The 22,355-nt window shown below is 42.8% G+C and overlaps 1 protein-coding gene across 1 annotated transcript in view; it reads right to left on the reverse strand.

Annotated features, from left to right (window-relative positions):
• The window catches only part of TEX2 (testis expressed 2), a 126,856-nt gene that overhangs the window by 59,549 nt on the left and 44,952 nt on the right, over window positions 1–22,355 (reverse strand). The window contains exon 2 of the mRNA XM_049860182.1: window positions 7,727–9,380. Coding sequence (XP_049716139.1) covers window positions 7,727–9,355 — 1,629 coding nt within the window. The 5' untranslated portion in view covers window positions 9,356–9,380. The remainder of the gene's footprint in view (window positions 1–7,726; window positions 9,381–22,355) is intronic.

Here is a 22,355-nt window from a genome sequence, read left to right on the forward strand (position 1 = left end):
CCTGCCTGACTGGTTCATGGAGCTCACAGATTCTACTTAGGGCACAAAGTATGGAGGATCAGTCAAGGGGCTGGGCCTCTGTATTAGAGGTCATTGTCACATGCTGGCTTTATAGCCTCTAAATGCTGTAACCAGCATTTTTTTTTAAAGGTTATAACCTGCTGCCCTCAAGAATTGCATCATCACATTTTCTATAAAAACCAACTAAATAGGATTAGATACACAAAAAATTATTCAAACCTGCGAACTTATTCTTAAAATTAATCTATTTTCAAAAGGGACTATTTTGACTCACCCTAGAAACAGGTTAACAAAGCTGTTTTATAAAGAAATCAAGGCCCACCCCCCGCACTGCTTTAAAGTCATCAACCTGGAGGCAGAATGGAATCTAGAACTCACCATCAATGCTCTCCAATCCTCCACTTAGCTGAAACCGTTCTTCTATTCCTTTTGAATTCAGGAGGGCTGCCCTGTATGAGCGCTACGTGAGAGAGCTGACTTGCTGCCAGACGATGTAGAAGCAATAAACATCAAATTCAAATCCTTGTCAGAGATAGGCCATTTTGGATTTTCCACATCAATGGGCGGAGAAAAAGCTCATAAGCTGTACTTTTAAGTAATGATTTGATCTTTCATTTTCCTAAAAGATCACTCCTATCAAACTCTGGCTAAACCTTTTTTTAAAAGCGGGGATCCGGGACTGCTTTAAAAGACACAGCTTCACTGCGGTATCTCAGTAGTATCACAGGGTCAATACTGACTCACTGCCTAAACTTTTTGATAAAACATTCATCCATTCTTCTACATATCCATTCATCCAACAGTTATTTGCCATGTCCCCAGTATATGCCAGGATACAATGATGAACAAGATGGGCATGGGCCCAGGTGCTCATCAAGCTTATGGTGCACTGGGGAAGACAGACAATAAATAACTATAGTTCTGGTAAGTACTATGAAAGTGAGGCTGAGGCGACTAGCTATGCCTCCAAAATTTCGGCATCCTTTTCAATAGTGTTTGGTTCCATAGCGTAGAACTGGTGCTGGGAAGAAGCTGCCCAAAAAACCAAACCCACTGCCATCAAGTTGATCCCAACTCATGGCAACACCATACGATAAGAGTAGAGCTGCGCCATAGGGTTTACCTAGGCTGTAATCTTTACGGAAGCAGACTGCCACATACTTCTCCCATGGAATGACTGGTGGTTTCAAACCACTGACCTTTTTTTTTTTTATTAACTTTTATTGAGCTTCAAGTGAACGTTTACAAATCAGGTTGAACTGTCACATATAAGTTTATATACACCTTACTCCGTACTCCCACTTGCTCTCCCCCTACTAAGTCAGCCCTTCCAGTCTCTCATGACAATTTTGCCAGCTTCCAACTCTCTCTTTCCTCCCATCCCCCCTCCAGACAGGAGATGCCAACACAGTCTCAAGTGTTCACCTGATACAAATAGCTCACTCTTCATCAGCATCTCTCTCCTACCCATTGTCCAGTCCCTTTCATGTCTGATGAGTTGTCTTTGGGAATGGTTCCTGTCCTGGGCCAACAGAAGGCTTGGGGACCATGACCGCTGGGATTCCTCTAGTCTCACTCAGACCATTAAGTATGGTCTTTTTGTGAGAATTTGGGGTCTGCATCCCACTGATCTCCTGCTCCCTCAGGGGTTCTCTGTTGTGCTCCCTGTCAGGGCAGTCATCGGTTGTGGCCAGGCACCATCTAGTTCTTCTGGTTTCAGGATGATGTAGGTCTCTGGTTCATGTGGCCCCTTCTGTCTCTTGGGCTCTTAGTTATCGTGTGACCTTGGTGCTCTTCATTCTCCTTTGATCCAGGTGGGTTGAGACCGATTGATGCATCTTAGATGGCTGCTTGGTAGCATTTAAGACCCCAGACGCCACATTTCAAAGTGGGATGCAGAATGTTTTCATAATAGAATTATTTTGCCAATTGACTTAGAAGTCCCCTTAAACCATGGTCCCCAAACCCCTGCCCTTGCTCCGCTGACCTTTGAAGCATTCAGTTTATCCCGGAAACTTCTTTGCTTTTGGTCTAGTCCAGTTGAGCTGACCTTCCCTGTATTGAGTACTGTCCTTCCCTTCACCTAAAGCAGTTCTTATCTACTAACTAATCAGTAAAAAACCCTCTCCCACCCTCCTTCGCTCCCCCCTCATAACCACAAAAGTATGTGTTCTTCTCAGTTTATACTATTTCTCAAGATCTTATAATAGTGGTCTTATACAATATTTGTCCTTTTGCCTCTGACTAATTTCACTCAGCATAATGCCTTCCAGGTTTCTCCATGTTATGAAATGTTTCACAGATTTGTCACTGTTCTTTATCGATGCATAGTATTCCATTGTGTGAATATACCACAATTTATTTAACCATTCATCCGTTGATGGACACCTTGGTTGCTTCCAGCTTTTTGCTATTGTAAACAGAGCTGCAATAAACATGGGTGTGCAGTATCTGTTTGTGTGAAGGCTCTTATTTCTCTAGGGTATATTCCGAGGAGTGGGATTTCTGGGTTGTATGGTAGTTCTATTTCTAACTGTTTAAGATAACACCAGATAGATTTCCAAAGTGGTTGTACCATCTTACACTCCTACCAGCAGTGTATAAGAGTTCCAATCTCTCTGCAGCCTCTCCAATATTTATTATTTTGTGTTTTTTGGATTAATGCCAGCCTTGTTGGAGATGGAATCTCATCGTAGTTTTAATTTGCATTTCTCTAATGGTTAATGATTGAGAGCATTTTCTCATGTATCTGTTAGCTGCCTGAATATCTTCTTTAGTGAAGTGCGTGTTCATATCCTTTGCCCACTTCTTGATTGGGTTGTTTGTCTTTTTGTGGTTGAGTTTTGACAGAATCCTATAGATTTTAGAGATCAGGCGCTGGTCGGAGATGTCATAGCTGAAAATTCTTTCCCAGTCTGTAGGTGGTCTTTTTACTCTTTTGGTGAAGTCTTTAGATGAGCATAGGTGTTTGATTTTTAGGAGCTCCCAGTTATCTGGTTTCTCTTTGTCATTTTTGGTAACGTTTTTTATTCTGTTTATGCCTTCTATTAGGGCTCCTAAGGTTGTCCCTATTTTTTCTTCCATGATCTTTATCGTTTTAGTCTTTATGTTTAGGTCTTTGATCCACTTGGAGTTAGTTTTTGTGCATGGTGTGAGGTATGGGTCCTGTTTCATTTTTTTGCAAATGGATATCCAGTTATGCCAGCACCATTTGTTAAAAAGACTATCTTTTCCGCAATTAACTGACACTGGGCCTTTGTCAAATATCAGCTGCTCATATGTGGATGGATTTATATCTGGGTTCTCAATTCTGTTCCATTGGTCTATGTGTCTGTTGTTGTACCAGTACCAGGCTGTTTTGACTACTGTGGCTGTATAATAGGTTCTGAAATCAGGTAGAGTGAGGCCTCCCACTTTCTTCTTCTTTTTCAGTAATGCTTTGTTTATCCGAGGCTTCTTTCCCTTCCATTTGAAGTTGGTGATTTGTTTCTCCATCACATTAAAAAATGACATTGGAATTTGGATCGGAAGTACATTGTATGTATAGATGGCATTTGGTAGAATAGACATTTTTACTATGTTAAGTCTTCCTATCCATGAGCAAGGTATGTTTTTCCACTTAAGCATGTCCTTTTTAGTTTCTTGTAGTAGTACTTTGTAGTTTTCTTTGTATAGGTCTTTTACATCTTTGGTAAGATACCACTGACCTTTTGATTAGCAGCTGAGCGCTTAATGACCACACCACCAGAAGCTGCCCAGGTACTAAATTTCCCAGGGCCCCTTATACTTTGGAGGGCCCCTATAACTAGCTCTCCGGAGTGGAAGGTGAGTGAAAGTGATGTGTGTCACCTGGGCCCAGGCATTTAAGTAGGTATGCCTTCTCCTTCCCCTTCTGTCAGCTGGATGCAAAGAACTCTAATACCCTAGGGGTTGGCAAACTGTTCAGCCCTATGTGGAGCCACAAAATGGAAGCTGCCAGGGCACCTGAATTAATATGTGGAGTAGACTATCCACCCTTCTACAACACCCATACTGGACTGTTATGTGGGCAAGAGGAGTCCCTGGGTAGCACAAATGGTTAAGTGCTTGACTACTAGTCTAAAGGCTGGTGGTTCAAATACACCCAGAGGTGCTTTGGAAGACGGGGCCTGGAGATCTGTTTCCAAAAGGTCACAGCCTTGAAGACTCTACGGAGCAATTCCACTCTGCACACATGGGGTCGCCATGAGTTAGAAAAGACTCAACAGCAACTAACAACAACATGTGGGCAAGAAATGGACTTCTAGTTTGCCATGATAGTTAATGAATTAGTGTTATCTAACTCATACAGGAAAGTAAAGTACAATGGCCAGTGAGAAAAAGAGAGGAAGACAGATGCTTAACGCTGGATTCCACTCTTCTTTCCTTTTTTTACCAAAATATTTGGGTCTTAAATTTAATGCCAATCCTGCTAAAAAGTTTTGGAGCACCACATATTTTAAATGGTTATCAAGAATATGATCTTTTATTCAGTAAAATGAATTAAGTCCAAAGAGTATTTTGCATTTGAAGTCTTTGGCTTGCAATATACAACCTACCCTTCTAATCAACAAAAATGTCCTTTTTCTAAACAGAACTTACTTAGCCAGGTCACTAAGTTACAAGAAGCCTGTGCACCAAACAAAAGACCTCAGGCTAAAACATACTTTTCCTCATTAGTCAAAAGCTATTCTAAATAAGTTTCATCTAAGGATGAAAAGGAATTACCAACCCGATCCATCAGAGTTGATCAAACAACAACCAAGAAGAATACTCATAAAACAGACTAAGACAATTTGCTTGGATTATAGGGTCAGTCAATGACAGCACTAAAGTACTTGTTTTCAACAGGGCAAAGTCAACAATGTGAAATTCAAATACATGTACCTCACTTCACCAAAAAAGACATTCAGGTGGCTAGCAGATACACGAAGAAATGCTCGAGATCATTAGCCACTAAAGAAAGGCAAATCAAAACTACAATGAGATGCCATCTCACCCCAATAGCACTGACACTAATCAAATACATTTACCCCAGACACCACGGGTAAAACACCTTTCCTAGCAGAAATGGTTAGCCCTGCCTGACTGCCACTTATTGGCTGTGTGATCTTAGGTAAGTAACTTAAACTCTCTGTGTTTCCATTTCCTCATCAGCACATGCTCCAACTGAACAAGGGTGAGGTGAGAATTAAATGAAATAACGCACCCAACACTTAGCCCACTGTAGGTGCTCAACATAGTACTGCTTTTCCTGTTCCAATAACTAGATCAAAGCAACCAGACTGTACCATAACATTAAGATCCCATTCCATTGGCATCTTCTGTGTGGTTAGTAAGCTCTTGACGGACAGCAGTGATTGGACTCAACACCAAAGACTGACTGGATTAAAATTTGCATCTTTCCAAGACAATTAAGTGTTTAAACTGAATGCTGCAGTCAGTCATTAGGCACTGGAGTTAAAATGAGCACCACTTTTCTTTGCTAAAATCAGCACTAACTTACTTAGAGGGCATGTAACTCAGGTAGTCACCGAACCACCCTATCAAGATAGCTTAGCAATAGTGCGAATGAGTCCCTTTTGCTCCACTTCATATATTAATGCTAAGCCGAAGTGTGTCACATCCTCAAGACTCAACATCAGCTTCTCTTAAAAAGGAAACAGTCTCATAGCATATTGCCATGTGAAAGAAAGAATTAAACGGAAAGGCTACAAAATACATGACCCTATTAAAATCAAATTACAAAGAGTGTGAGTATGCATTTGTGTGCCTGTGTATGTATGCATATACTCACGCATGCAGAAATGTAAAAAAAAAAAAAAAGACTAGGAGATATACCAAAACATTAACTGCAATTACCTCCTACTATTATAATATATAATATTATATATAATATATATAATATTATAATTCAACAGCAATGGTTGTTTTTTTTTTTAATATTATAAGGGGAGCCCCGATGGCATGGGTCGTTAAGAGTTCAGCTGCTAACCAAAAGGTCAGTAGTTTGAATCCACCAGCTGCTCCTTGGAAACCCCATGGGGCAGTTCTGTCCTATAGTGTTCGCTATGAGTCGGAATCGACTCGACAGCAACAGGTTATTTTTAGTATGATAAGGAAAATTTTTTTTCTTTGGGTTTCCTGTGCTGTCTCAGCATTGACCACGTATTTCATTTGAATAAGGAAAAAAGTTTATGAAATTTTTTTACAAACAGTATTGTGGACCCTAAAAAACTTCTTCATCTTGTTTTTTTTGCAATAGAGAGAGATTGTATTGCTATTTTTAGAGCATTATTTAAACAGAAACTAAAACAGAAGTGGCTATTAATTTAACAGAGAAATCAAACAAGGTTTAAACTTGAAAAGCTAAAGGTTAAAATCAATAACTAAGGGTCAAAACTGCTCCAGGTAAACCAAGGTCTCCCTTTTGTAAAACTGTTGTAATGTAAGCTTCTCTGGACAGGTCTAAACATATCCTTGCACAGAAAGCTGTCAAGGAAAAAGCAGGAAGAGGGCACCCCAGGGCTCCGAATCCCACCTCCACTACTTAATTGTCACGAAACCTTGGACAAATGACAACCTCTCCAAGTCTGAGTCTCCGCATCTATAAAACTGGAAGAATCCAACTCTTAAAGGTGATTATGATTTTTGAATCAAATAACTTCAATAAAGCAGTGGTCTCTAAACTTGCCTGATTCCACATCCTTTCTGTAAAAAGCATAAAGACACAGAAATGTTTATGTATGTGTATGTGTGTATAACTACAACTGTATTTTCATATTGGGTATATTACAAAACATACACAAAACTCAGAACCTTTTTTTTTTTTTCTTAAGAAGAGAAAGAAAACAGTTTAATTGTTGAATAAGCATTAAACCAGAATGTGATGTGCATCGCAGGTTACCCTCTAAACAGATCGCAAGCACAGAAAGAAGTCTTACGTTTTTCATATAGTCAAGCAAGTACAACCCACTGTTTTCAAAATAAACAATAACTAAAACCACTAGTTGCTGTTGAGTCAATTCTGATTCATGGTGACCCTGTGTGCCAGTGTAGAACTGTGCTCTATGGGAAATCCCAAAGCTTTTCAAAAGATGAAAAAAAAAAAAAAAAAGAGAGAGAGAGAGATTCTAATATGTTCTTCCTGCACACAATGGACTTGGCCACTCTTGGTGGCCCAAAGCTTGACGTCTGACATGCACTTAAAGGTGAACTCTCCTTCTACAGCCCACATCCCGCTGTGCAAGAGGAAAGAGGAGTGCCAGCAGAGGCCAGCACTGACATTAATTTGCCTCCGTTTCCTCCTTCCCTTCTCTTGTATTTTCAGGAGTACTTAATTCTTCCCCAGGGTCTCCAGAATACTACCCTCTAAAAGACTCAGCCATAACATCCTCGGCAAGAAGCAAATCCCTGCCTAATTTAGAGAGAGACTGAACTAGGAGCTGGATGTACGTGTAACTCTCAAGAACCATGGAAATCCTTGAAAAACTTCTTGATGAACTTGTAAAACTTGAATTAGAATGAAGTTTACCAGATTGGTCTCTTGGGTGCTTGGAGAATGAGGACATTCCAAAGATTAAACACACTGCTTGTACAAACACCTGTTAACAATAGCCTAAAAAAATTAAGTTAGATCTTAAATAAGCTGTATATGAAAGAAAGCACTAATGCATAGAAGGCTTACCTTTAGAATTTCAGGTTCTTTAATATCCAGAGATCTTGTGTTCCAGTGTTGTAGATTTTTATGTAACCTGTGATATTTAGGAGCACTTGGTGGTGTAAAAAACCAAATCATGCAAACTGCAGTCATGAATCCAAGGCCAACGCCCAAAAAGAGTCCACTCACATAATGGGGGAGGGGGAGGATGAGGTACACGTAGACACACATTATAAAGAAGCCCAAGGTCTTCACTGGTAATTCCTGGTGCTGCTCAGCTGAGTCCACCTCATCGTCACTGTCAAGAGCCACACCATCATCCACCAGTACCTCTGGTTTAAGGGCGGTATCTGAGGATTTATCAACTTTACCCTCCCCTTCTGTTTCCAAATCAAAGTCCTCAGTGTACAGTTCACAAAACTCTTCATCTTCTTTGCTCACTAAGGCAGACAAAGAACATTTCTCAAGAACTAGGGAACCGGTCTTCAGGCCTAAGTCCTTCAGACCGCTAACCTGGGAACTTTTCAGTTCCACCTCTCGTGGGGGATCTTCAGCTGACTTTGGGGGGTCACTTCTGGGGATGTTGGGGTCGCTTCCATAGCAGTCACCCTCAGAATCACACTCCTCTTCCTTGATGCTGTAGTTATTGCTTTCTAAGTGACCGTTCAAACTGGACAGAGTAGAGAGTTCTGAAGCACTTGAAGATAAGGCTTTGGGCCTATGGCTGCCACTTTCTTCCCCTATAATTTTACTAAGGAGCTGAAAAGGCTCATAGATGACTTCTGAAAGGCGTCGTTTAGTGTCTTCAATTTTAGCCTCCATTTCGGGCACTTTAAAAAAGGAACGAGTATCAGAGGGAGAAGTCAGCGGGGAAGAGGGAGCAGTTTTGGAGTCTCCACCTGTGTTTCGTGGCTGTGTGAACTGCTTGAACAGGTGTAAATTCAGTTTGGAGTCAGGTGGCTTATAGGACACAGTATCTGACTCCTGCCTGGAAGTGTCTGTGGACAGAGACTTGACTAATGTCTTCATTAAGTGCCTGTGCCTTGGGGGGTGTGAGGATTCTTTTGGCTCCACCTCTGTCGACAGGGACTTCACAAGGCTCATAAAGGGTTTTGTGCTGGAAAGGGTGGAGGATGAGGCACTAGATGAGAGGACAGGAGACTTGGAAGGAGAGGACAATGGGGAGGAAGAACTGGTTTTCTGCTCAGAAAGGGATGACACACTGGGAGAGCTAGCTAAGGGCCCTGACGAAGAAGACCCTGGGGACACAGCCAATGGCACTGTGCTTAATACTCGGGCTGCCAGAGGAGGAGACTCCAACAGCTTTACAGTGTTCTCGGAAACAGGTAAAATGGCAGGGAGCTGGGACACGGACAATCCATCTGCCTGGATGAGAGAGGCAGCAGGGTCACTGGGGTCATGGCCAAGATAGAGGTCTTCCTTGGCTTCGAGCCCTGTTACGATGCTTTCGTCATCTAGCTCCTCCTCAAGGTATCCCCTGAGCTCCTCCTCTTCTTCCTCCTCCTCCTCCCCGGATGCCGAGAAGTGAATGGCGATGGTGTCTCGGGACACAGACCTCTGCACGTGCACTTTGGGGATCGATGGTTTTGGCATGTCAGTGGTTTTTTCGGCATGGCTACCATTCAGACTTGTCATTGCCAGCTTTACAAGGGCTCAGGCTCTGCAAAAAATGCAAGAAAACCAGAAGTCAGAAAGTGGTTTCTCCATAGGAGACACTGTCATTTGCAGATAAAAGCACAGATGAAGCTCATTTTTATATGGTAATATGCTTTTACTTGGCAGATGTCCACTGTTTCTCACTTCAGGAGGCTTAATGGCTTAATTTTCACTAGATAAATTCCAGTTAGGTAGTCTCTTTTATGAACAAACTACAAGCCAATATTGTAAATGCTGTACAATCTGTCTTACTTACACAACATCTGAGCAATTGTTTCCTCCCCTCTAACTGGCTCGTTTCTGACAACAACTCTATAGTTCAAGGCTTAAAAATACCTGTGCAATAGACGTTACCAGTATTACTTCAGACGCCCAACAGGATAGGATGTAGCATCCTGGTGATTTTGAGGATCTTGGAACAAAAAATTCACCAGTGGTTTTCTGGTTATAAAACACTAACCCAGGAGGGGGATATTGCTCCTGCTGCAACTTTCACAGCAATCCTAACAATTATTTGGCTTGCATCTCCCCCTAACACTCATACAATCTTGCCATTGCAAATAGGTACCAACGTATGTAAGTGTAGAAAGAAAAATCTGTAAACTAATGACCACAACCTTTGGCTTCTTTATTCCTCCAAACAGTAGGTGCTATAAGGCCAGAGTATTTAGGTAGCAGTGAAGACATGACCCATGTTCTGAGGAGTCAGGAGAAAGCAAACATATTTGAAACTGAACCCAAGATATAAGTGGCAGGAAAATGAAGTATCAATGCTGTAACCCACCAGCCACAGAGAGCTCTGCTAGGGGCTATGGTGAGAGACATGGAAGCCACATCTATCCTTCTGGGGCTCAGTAGCTAGTCAGAAAAGCAGACACCTGAAAAGTTGGGCAGCAAAACACCAGGCTGCAATCACACCTTGTGACTGGCATTTGCTACATTACATCTCTCACTATTCACTCAAGACCCAGTCACTGGGGATCAGGCATCATGACCAGCCCTACTAGATGGATATTAACACCACAACCTGGAAAGAGATTCCAGTCAAATGAGCTAAAACACAGGGTGGGCTTCAGGCACTCTGAGGAGGGCAAGGCCAGTATGGGAGGCAGGATCTTCCAGACAGATGAGTATGCTGTGGTAGAACGAACACGATTAGGAGGGAGGGGACGGGGCATGAACACGAGCATGGGAATGGTATACTCAGCCACATGGTAGGTCTATTCTCTACCTCCAGAACAGAGGGTGGGTGTTGGGAAGCAGCAGTGGATCACCAGTAGACGGGAGGCATCATGAGAAAGCAGGAAGAGCTTCACTTTGGAACCTGGAGCTAGCTAGAGCTTTGGGTACTTGCTCCTTTTCCAGCTGACCTGTGGGGCCCTGAGGAAGCCATGGTCTCTCTGGGTCTCAAAATGTTCATGTGTAAACTCCCTTCCAAATCTACAACCATACATGTGCAGGTTTACAGAAGGTTATATACAACCCAACATAATATACTTACAAGTTATCTACCATAGACAATCAACGTTATGTTGCTTGCTTGTTCCTTTAACTTAGCGCTCCTACATTGAAGTCTTGTGCCAGATATTCATGTTCAAAATGCTGACAACTTACACTATCAAGAAGAGAAAACTTAAAACCTGGGGAGACACAAGGGTCCTGGATCACCAGAAACACGAGATCCCCACAATGAAGACAAGAATTATGGTTTAAGGGCCCAGCCACAACATGGTCAAATCTAAAGCTATACATTTTCAGTATCAATATTTCAGAGAAATTGCTTCCACAAAAATGGTCCATTAGAATTTTGTCCACACTCATTCATGCCCTCAGGCTATCCTATCCCCACTGGATTCAGGAAAATGGACACAAAAATGGTCCATTAGAATTTTGTCCACTCATTCATGCCCTCAGGCTATCCTATCCCCACTGGATTCAGGAAAATGGAATGATCTCTACTGAACAGACAAAGCAATTCAAATCCAGGAGCTGGTGACACACTAAAAAGACACAGCTTCAGGTCTGGAACAATCCTTCCTCCCCTGTTATCTTTAAGCCAACAGGTTTGTAAGCTTAGTAAACAGAAAAATACCAAGAACAACGCATGTTTTTCATTTAACTGTCACCTCGTTTTACAAGGATAATTTAAAAAGAAAATTATAGAGGTAATTTAAAAAGAAAGCTCGGTGCTTGATAATTCTCAGTAGGTTGAAGAATACCTCATTTAAAATGCCTTAACAACATAAAAGATGACACATAAGGCTCTGCTGCTCTGAGGCTGCTGCACAGGGAGTGGTGGCTAGGAGTGAAGGTGACTGGTCACAGGTCCAAACACAAAGAGCTCGATTTTGAAACTGAACGGTGCGAGCCGGTCCATTGGGGGAACAGTCCATCTGTAGTGGGGGGTGGGATGGCCTGAGAATCCACAGGGCAAAGTCAGGCCCAGGCCAGGGACAAAGGGTGGAAACGAGGCAAGGCCCCAGGGAGCAATGAGCTGGCACCTGTTCAGGGAACTGAGTGACTTTTTATGCAAGGGCAACCCAGGGCCTACTTACTCAACCCTCTTCCACAAAGTCAGACCTCTGACTTGCTGGTTAAAGGCACCTTTGCTAAACTCTCTGACCGGATTCTCTCAAGGTCTGTGTCAGCCAACAGGGCCCAAGCTGAGAGCACTGCAGTCTGACACCATCATTACTGTCTTCCTCCAAGGCACCAGGCAGCAGCTTTGGAGGTTCATAGTAAACTCCCCCAAATCCACACTGACCAAAGCCAGGCTCCATGGTCCTTAGTTTCTCACTGAAACATGCTACGTGCGACTGGAGCATCACTAACCCCGTTACTTCTTAAATACAAGGAAATCTCAGGGTCTCTGTTTGCTCATCTGTAAAATGAAGGGATGAGACTAAACAAAGCCCACTTCTAGCATCAAAACTGCTAGCTAACTGAGTGTACTGGAACCAGAGTCCGTGGTTTGCGTTCTAGACCACCCATCAAGTAGTCACTTTCTCTTCCTGGGGACCACTCCAAGCCCCGTCCTCCCTGTCTCCCAATGGCTGGCTGCTGGGCCAGCAGGACCAGACCCTCCCCATACTCACAGCCCTGCACACCAGTCAATGTCAAGAAGCTAGAGAGCCTGGCTGTCACTCAGGAAAATTACGTGGTTTGTCCAAAGCCACAGCACTGACAGAGGTGGGTGCCAGTTAGACACGGGCTTCTTCTCCCACCACAGCAAGCTGGGTCCTCAAGCATTTCACCTTTCTACCAAGGAAATAAGACAGAACCAGCAGAAATATAAGATGAGAGAAAACAAAGATTTCAGAAAACAGAATTATCAGGCACAGACCAAAAATCAAGTACATATACTAGCTTCAAGGTGAGTTTGAAATACCTGCAGGGAGAATTATATACACAGGCAGACCAGTCTGAAGAATATCCTGGAAGTTTGGTCTTGAGGTCAGAAATGCCTGAGCTGGAGGGTTGGACATGGCACTGGAAAGAAAGCAGCAGATGGGAAAGAAGTGGAAAAGAATAAAAAAACTGGGCCAGATGGAAGACTGAAAGAAAAAACATGAGAAAGAGTCCAAATTGACTCAAGTCAAGGAAACTGGGGAGAATGGTGAGAACACCTAAGAGATGAGGAGCCCAGTTCCTGTGAAGGCAGGCAGAAGCAGTGAGTGAGTGTGGCAGGTAGACTAGTAACCGCCCCTGCAACACCTGTGAGTATGTCACCTTACCTGACAAGGGACTTTGCAGGTGTGAATAAATTAAGGATCTTGAGATGGGGAGGTTATCATGGATTATCTGGGTGGGCCCAATGCAATCACAATGGTCCTCAAAAAATGAAACAAGGAGGCAAGAGTCTAAGGAAGAAATGTAACGGCAGAGGTTGGAATGATGGGAGGAAGGGACCATGAGATACTGAATGTAGGTGGCATCTAGTAGGTGAAAAAGGCAAGGGCTATATGCAGAACAGGGCATCAGTATTGGAGGAAGACTCATTAACAAACTGCGTTATGCAGAGGACACGACCTTGCTTATTGAAAGTGAAGAGACCTTGAAGCACTTACTGATGAAGATCAAAGACCACAGCCTTCAGTACGGATTATGCTCAATATACAGAAAACAAAAATCCTCATAACTGGACCAATAAGCAACATTATGATAAACAGAAAATACTGAAGTTGTCAAGGGTTTCATGTTACTTGAATCCACAATCAATACCCATGGAAGCAGCTGTCAAGAAATCAAACATGCATTGCATTACACAAATCTGCTGCAAGAAATCTCTTTAAAGTGTTAAAAGGCAAAGATGTCACCTTAAGGACTAAGGTGCCGGTGACCCAAGCCAGCATATTTTCAATCACCTCATACGCATATGAAAGCTGAACAATGAATAACGACGACCAAAGAAGAATTGATGCCTTTCAGTTATGGCACTGGCGAAGAATACTGACTATACCATGGACTGCCAGAAGAATGACCAAATCTGTCTGGGAAGAAGTACAGCCAGAGTGCTCCTTAGAAGCGAGGATGGCGAGACTTTGTCTCACATACTTTGGACATGTTATTAGGAGGAACCAGTCCCTGGAGACGGAAATCACGCTTGGTAGAGAGTCAGAGAAAAAGAGGAAGACCCTCAATGAGATGGACTGACACAGTGGCTGCAACAATGGGCTCAAGCATAGCAGCAGTTATGAGGATGGCACAGGACCGGCAGTGTTTTGTTCTGTTGCACATGGGGTTGCCATAGGTCGTAGCACCTAACAACAACAACAAGATGTAGGAATTTGATATCGCAGCAATGGGAGACAACACAGGGTGATAATCAGTCTCAACTAGGTGTGAATCTTTCTCCCTCAAGTCATCAGGATGCATTCTTCAAGAGGGAATTATGTGTTTTGTGGACCACCACAGCCAATGTCCAAAGTGCTGGAAAAATATTTTCTCTATTTACAAGGATCTCTAGGACTCACTCTCTGTGAAATGGGAAAGACAGCCTTACACTACTTACTGAAAGGGAATACAGGAAGGAATAGGTTAAAAGGAAAGGTGCCTAAGGAGCTAGAGAAACAAGCAAAGAAAACACATGGCTTATTTTCCAGGATCAAACATTAACCTTCAAAACTATACAACCAAATAATCTAATACTTTGAACTACTTATCCTGCCAACCAAAGCAATTCTATACAAAAAGCTCGTATTGTTCTGTAGTGTTTACACTAAGCATGATTAAGGTCTGTAATGATAGCTCCAAATACATTTGTGCTCCCATACTTTTTTGGGGGGAATGTTATTTAGTGCCAGATGTTCTCTGAAACGTAAACTTAGCCAGATATGTTTCCAGGAAGCAAAATGTCTCAAACTGTTCTGCTCATGAGTCTTAAGTGTTGACCACGGTACTTTGTTAAAGTTATTATGTCTCTTCTTTCATCATCTCTCTAAGATTGAAAAAACCTCTAATAAGGTTTTCTCTCCCCACCATTTATGTAGGATTCTAGTTTATCTAGTGACTTGGGTGGCAGAAATGGTTAAACACTGAACTACTAGCCAAAAGGTTACTGGGCTACTACCCACCCAGCGGCACCTCAGGAGCCAGGCCTGTCATCTGCTTCTCAAAGGTCACACCCTTGAAAACCCTGTGCAGCAGTTCTACTCTGCACACAGCGGGTCGCCATGAATTGGAATCAACTTGCCAGCAACTAACAATTAGGTTAGTCAGTCTAAAAACAAGAACAAATCAATGGCTCCCGTCTAGCTTGAACCCATAATAAACAAATGCCCCAAAGGAAGCCACTAGTCAAATGCCTTCCCTATTAAGAACTCCAGGAGGCTATCCACCACAGTGGGGTCAGTTAGAATACCAAAACATCAATGACTTATTTTACCTCAAGTCACTCAAAAGGCTATCATCATTAATTAGACCATGAAAAATCTATCAACAATAAATCAGACTGTGTAATGAAAAATGAAGAGCTATTTCAAGATTCAATATTGACATTTATTAACTCAGAGGTAAGACTCTTTCTGAATCTTTTTGCTTGTTGTCTACTCATAACTATCCTTTCTACCTCCAGCTATATTTGAAACATGTGCCACGGAATCCAATTCTGGGGTCCTATGATCAGATCCACAAAAAAAGGAGAACATACTTCCTTCAAGGTCACTCACTAATCATCCTCCTCTGCATTACAAAAATAGACAAAACCCACTGCCATCAAGTGATTCCAACTCATAGTAACCCTACAGGACAAAGCAGAACTACCCCATAGGGTTTTCCAAGGCTGTAAATCTTTAAGGAAGCAGATTGCCACGTCTTTCTCCCATGGAGTGGGTGGTGGGTTCGAACCACTGACCTTTCAGTTAGCAGCTGATCACTTAACCACTGTGCCACCAGTGCTCCTCTTCCTCCACATTAGGGCAGATAAATGGTAATGTGGCCACTGAGACATGTGATATTCCTTTTCTTTCTTTCTAACCCATATACTGGATTTGAGGAAGTCTCGGAGGAAGAAGAGAAGTAGGAGGGTAGGAAGAAAGGATTGTGATTGAACATTTAATTTGTGTCCAGCCACGGAGAACAGGAATGCAGCACCTCGAGGGGCAAGCCTGGTTTAGAATATGCCTCATTTCTCAGGAGCATTCCTAATTCTTTAAGGTTATTATTAAAATTCTTTGTCTTTGTAAAATTCAGCCTGTTAGACGTTTGCTGCCTCTGAACAAGCTTGTATTTGGGCATGTGTATTGGTGCCATCTGCTAGCTTGGGCTGTGTCAGTCATTAGCTTTAACTCAAAAACTTCTCTTGACAGAGGAAAAAAAGCAAGTTCCATTTTATTGCATAGGATGCCCTGACATCTGCACATTTTTGAGAGGATTTGATTTTGTAAAAAGGGGTCTTAAAGAGGAGGTAAGACTGCATTTTTTCAGCCTTGATGCTACAGAGGAAACAGTGAATCTGGTCAAAAGCAGCATTAGTCAAAGTCTGATTTACCCTGAAAACCTAGAGTACTTCTTAATAGCTACCCTTGATTCATTTAAACTCAGTGAAGCAGTTGAAAGCTGCCAGCAGCCATTCTAATCTGTTAATACTTCACTTCACAAACAAAGCTCAATATTGACATTGCAGATAATGAACTAGTTCCAGCTTTAGTTTCACTAGGAAGGGAGTAAGGAAGGGAGGGAGGGAGGAAGGAAGAAGGAAGAAAGAAAAGCAGAGAAAAACAAAGGAGAGAAGGGAGGGAGGGGGAGAAAGACGGGAGGCAGGGAGGCAGGGAGGCGGGGAAAAAAGGAAAGGCTCTTACTTCCAGCAGGGGCAATCCTCACAAAGCACTTATACCTTGATTGTTAGAAACTCAGAACCCCCTTTCCCATTAATTATTAGGTTCCCAGACTTGCTACAAAGTCTATTCCAACCCAGAAGGGCCCCAGGGTTTACACCACTAATAAGCTATCAGGTCCACCCCCTTCGCCACTGCATGGACGTGCTATGAGGAAGACCCACCTGGGCAAAGTGCATATCCCTGGAAGGAAAAGGTGTTTCAGAGTAGCAATATGATTAGAATTTTGCTTTATAGATTTGCTAGATGGTTCTAATAATAAAATTCAACTTACAGTAACTCATTCAAAACTAGGTCATGCCCTTGCACAACCATACAAGGCCTGCGGAGGTTTACAAAAGATAATGCCTGGTGCCATCCACCGAGGGGAAAGTCAAGGAGACAACAGATGGGCATCATAATGGCATAAATAATGAAAACTCAGGACAAGTATACCCAAATCAGATGGTGCTAACCAGTAAAGAAGTCTAGGAATAATTTTTTTTTTTTAAGAGGATGTGGAAAACAGAATATCACAGATATGAAAAACTAGCACATAGAAAGGCACCGAGTTGGGAGCAAGGCAGTCCCGTGAGAGGGATGCTAAACACATTAGGTTTGCTACAGCTGAGTGACTACACTGGGGTAGGGGGAATGATGCTAACATCTGAGGTTAGGGGCAAAAACCCATACCCGTTGCCATTGAGTTGATTCCAACTCTTAGCGGCCCTGTAGGACAGAGTAGAACTGCCCCAGACAGTCTCCGAAGCTGGAATCTTTAGGGAAGCAGACTGCCACATCTTTCTGCCAAGGAGCAACTGGTGGGTTTGAGCCCTGACCTTTCGGTTAGCAGCCAACTCTTAACCACTGCGCCACCAGAGCTCCTTTTGAGGTTAGGGGCAGGAAATAAATCATTCAAAACCTTTTAAAGGCTAAGTGTTTAAATTTATATTTAAACCTTGGGAAACAGAACCACTGTAGCTTCTTGAGAAGTTTGAAAACCGGTGAGTGAATGCCAAGAACCTACCAGGCTGAGCCAGTGGTACTGAAAACATGGAGGGTGGTAAGAGGATAGTGGTTGTGGCCACAAAGTAGCACTTACAAAAAGCTGATGCTCATGGGGTAAAATGTTAACAATAGGTAACTTGGGAAAGGGTATATGTCTTTATTTTGTCAACTATTTGAAAGCTTGAAATTATTTCCAAATTTAAAAGAAAAAAAAAAAAAGTGGTGCTCCTAAACCATTGTTTGGCTTTAGGTCTGTTATCATCTATTGTCCCCGCCCCTCCTTCCTCGTTGATTCTATCCATCAGAATTATCAAGCACAGTTACAGACAGTAACAGAAGGAAGCCAAAGTTTTATCATTCCTTACATTTTTTAACTTTCTTTTGAAATAATTATAAACTCACAGCAAGTTGCAAAAGTAGTACAGAGAGGTCCTGTGTACCCTTTACCAAACATTCCTGAGGCCAGAAATTTTAAAGTCAAACTTTAAAGTCAAGTAAATTCCAGGTAATTAAGAAATCGAACTTCTAGTTTACCCCTGAAAGAAAAACACTTTTCAACTGGCAAAGCAAAACCTCCCCTTAGAAGGGTTATAGTCTTTCTGGCCCATTCCCAATGGTCAAGTTTAAGAAGGCATCTTCAACAGATTCTTCCCGAGTACATCAATAGGAAATTTGCCCCAAAATTCAAATGGCCAATAACCAGAAAAAAAGTTCAAACTTCCCAAGAAAAAAAGAAAATAAAAAGAAATCAATGAAACCATTTCTGTTGTTATAAATAAGGTCGCCAAGACAAGGAGCCAACTTGTGGGCCATCGCTGCCAACAACCCACACACAAACTTCACCCGCACAAATACTAAGGCACGGAAAGATTACATAGAGCTTTTATAAAACGGGGGTCCTACCATACATGTGGTTATGTAATCTGCTTTTCCATGATGAAGTGATCTAGCATGTGTTCTTAGCGAGGGTTTTGGCTTCAGCTCTACCACCTTGATAACAGTCTGACCTCAGGCAAATTATTTACCCAGCCCAAGTCTCAGTTTCTCCATCTGTAAAATGGAAATGGCAAGGGAAGACTAGGAAATGTATGCAAATAATTTATGCAAAGCACTAGGCATAATTCCTGGTTCAGAACAGGCACTCCCTAAATGTTAACTGTTACTGTAAGCTTTCCCTCAAATCAATAAAGATTCTTTTACACAAGATTTTTAGTAGCTAATTTTTTTTTTTTTTTACATAAGATGGATGTTCCATAATGTAACCATTTCAACATGGGATATTGCTTCAAATTGTCTGGTGTTACAAACAATGCTGCAACGTTGCACATATAATGCTATACAGATAAACCCTCAACTGCCTCTCTGATTCCTTCCTTAGAAAATATTTCTAGAAGTGAAATTACAAGGTCAAATAGCATGTATAAATTTTCATTTCAATAAAAAAATAATAGGGTAATTTCATGTTCATTGTAAAAAACTTCAAAAGCAGATGCATGCAGAGGAAAAAGTGAAATTTTTTCCTCACCACAGATCAACCATTTAGAACGTATCCTTCCAGATCTTCTTTTGTATGCATTTATAAATACACACACACAGGCACACAGTTGTTTTTGTTTTTCTTCTTAATTGGGGTCAGGCTATAAATACTGCTTTGCGGTTTGTTTTCACTTAATTATTTCTTGGACGCCTTCCTATATGCCTACATATACAGGTGGACAGACAGATACGCGCACATACACACAAAGACACACACTTTTTTCCTACATAGCATGGATATATCATCATCTACTTAATCATCCCTTTACTGATAGACACAACGCTGCCTTGAAAAGCTTTCTATTATAATCTTGGGCACAGGGCAAGTCTATCTGCAGGATGCAGTCCTAAAAGTGGAGCTGCTGCGTCAAACAAGGTGCATAGGTAAAATTTAGGTAACGGTAGTGCCAATTTGTCCAACTGTACTCCTAACAGTATGTACTGTCTAAATTAAACACCATAACCACAGTAAGACAACTGACCATTGGAGCCACACTGGAGAGATGAAGGCAGACTGCAGGGCACCAGGGCCTGCCTTGGGTGGAACAGAACTAGCCAGGCTCAGGCCAGCCCTGAACCTGTCCCTTGGAACACAGGTCAGTGGCCACTCCTCAAAGGACAGCCAAGACGTCACACAAACCCAGGGGCGCCACACCAACAAGCACAAGATCTCCTCTCACAGGCTGCCCTGAGCTTTAAAAAATAAAATAGAACTCACCTCTAGAAGCCCCAGTAGACATTTTTAAAAGAAAATTATTCTCAAGGCTTTCCAAATAACACCAACTTAATGAACATAAAAAGTCTGGATTAAAATTCTCTATTTTAAGTGTCTCCAGCCCTGTTCTCAACTGCTTCTCAGAAAAAGAGAGGAAAAAAAAAGTAAAGAACGCAATGGTGTGGGGAAAAAGTGTAAACCAGGAAGCCCAGAAACTGGCAGAGAAACAGGCCTCGCCTGGCAGGTGGGTCAGAGCGGCCTCGCTGTGGTTCCCTCTGAGGAGAGCTGCTGGCCTCCATGCACCTCGAGGGAGCATCTCCCACCGTCCCCCTCCCTCCCACCGTTGTGGGGCGTGCCAGGAAAGCACCTGAGTAAAGTGCAGCCCAGTGATGAGGTGGCCATGCCCCAAAACTCCACGCAAGTGTGAGATTCTGACGACTCTTCAGTTGGTAGTGGCATCAAACACTGAAAATGCATACCAGGCAGGGCCATGGGGCCGCAGGGGCAGAAGCTCCTCAGAGGACCAGGACCCTCAGATGACAGTGATGGACCTCCCCCTTCACCTCCCTGGGCCGTGGGTTCTTCTGCTGTAAACCAAGGGGACCTTCCTCCGTCACCTTCAAGGAGCTTTCCAGAAGCTCTAAATTCTACAAGTCTTTGATTCTATGATTCAATTCCCATGGAACAGAACATACTTCAGAGTTCTACTTTCCCATTTTCAGCAGAGAAACTCTTGGCAACTGCAAAAGTCAAGCAAAGGAAACCAGGGTACACTTGAACTGACTAAACGTGCCTACAGCAATTAAGTCTAAATATTTTTCAAATAATGTGGAGACAGATACTTCTAGACCTTCCTTGTCTTGTTTTGCCCAGCTGTATAAACATCCCTGAATTCTGGGCAGAGTCTGCCCAAGGCAGCTAGGAATCAGATGCAGATACTTACAACCTGGGTGTGCTGTGGCAACAGAAGATGGGCATCAATCTCACTTCCTCAAGCATCCCTCAGCCCTGCCCCGCCGACTGCCAAACTGAACAGAAAGTAACTCCTGCCCAGGTGGCCCCTGCTCTGGCCGGCAAAAGGGCAGAACTCACATCTGGTTCGCCATTCAATGCTTCATTCATTCTTACTCTGCACAAATATCGCTCCAAGCACAACCTTTCAGCTTCACCCACATTCCACCACCCTCACTCAGTAACTGCTGGGCCCTACAGGAGCCCTTATCCTTATAGGGACCACCACTCAGTGCCCTCTCCTGGAAAGTGTACTTCCTCCTACTCTGCCTGCTTTTTTAAAACAATGGGGAGGAGGGTAAGGGAAGAGAAGGGCTGGCTTATTTATTATTTTTTTTTTAATAATTTTTATTGTGCTTTAAGTGAAAGTTTACAAATCAAGTCAGTCTGTCACATACAAGCTTATATACACCTTACTCCATACTCCCACTTACTCTCCCCCTAATGAGTCAGCCCGCTCCCTCCTTCCAGTCTCTCCTTTCGTGACAATTCTGCCAGTTTCTAACCCTCTCTACCCTCCTATCTCCCCTCCAGACACGAGATGCCAACACAGTCTCAAGGGTCCACCTGATACAAGTAGCTCACTCTTCGTCAGCATCTCTCTCCAACCCATTGTCCAGTCCATTCCATGTCTGATGAGTTGTCTTCGGGAATGGTTCCTGTCCTGGGCCAACAGAAGGTTTGGGGACCATGACCGCCGGGATTCCTCTAGTCTCAGTCAGACCATTAAGTCTGGTCTTTTTATGAGAATTTGGGGTCTGCATCCCACTGATCTCCTGCTCCCTCAGGGGTTCTCTGTTGTGCTCCCTGTCAGGGCAGTCATTGGTTGTGGCTGGGCACCACCTAGTTCTTCTGGTCTCAGGATGATGTAAGTCTCTGGTTCATGTGGCCCCTTCTGTCTCTTGGGCTCATAGTTATCGTGTGACCTTGGTGTTCTTCATTCTCCTTTGATCCAGGTGGGTCGAGACCAATTGATGCATCTTAGATGGCCGCTTGGTAGCATTTAAGACCCCAGACGCCACATTTCAAAGTGGGATGCAGAATGTTTTCATAATAGAATTATTTTGCCAATTGACTTAGAAGTCCCCTTAAGCCATAGTCCCCAAACCCCCGCTCTTGCTCCACTGACCTTTGAAGCATTCAGTTTATCCTGGAAACTGCTTTTGGTCCAGTCCAGTTGAGCTGACCTTCCCTGTATTGAGTATTGTCCTTCCCTTCACCTAAAGCAGTTCTTATCTACTATCTAATCAGTAAATAACCCTCTCCCACCCTCCCTCCCTCCCCCCTCATAACCACAAAAGTATGTGTTCTTCTCAGTTTATACTATTTCTCAAGATCTTATAATAGTGGTCTTATACAATATTTGTCCTTTTGTCTCTGGCTAATTTCACTCAGC

The sequence above is a fragment of the Elephas maximus genome, chromosome 19 (genome assembly GCF_024166365.1).
Source record: "Elephas maximus indicus isolate mEleMax1 chromosome 19, mEleMax1 primary haplotype, whole genome shotgun sequence".
Classification (NCBI taxonomy): domain Eukaryota; kingdom Metazoa; phylum Chordata; class Mammalia; order Proboscidea; family Elephantidae; genus Elephas; species Elephas maximus.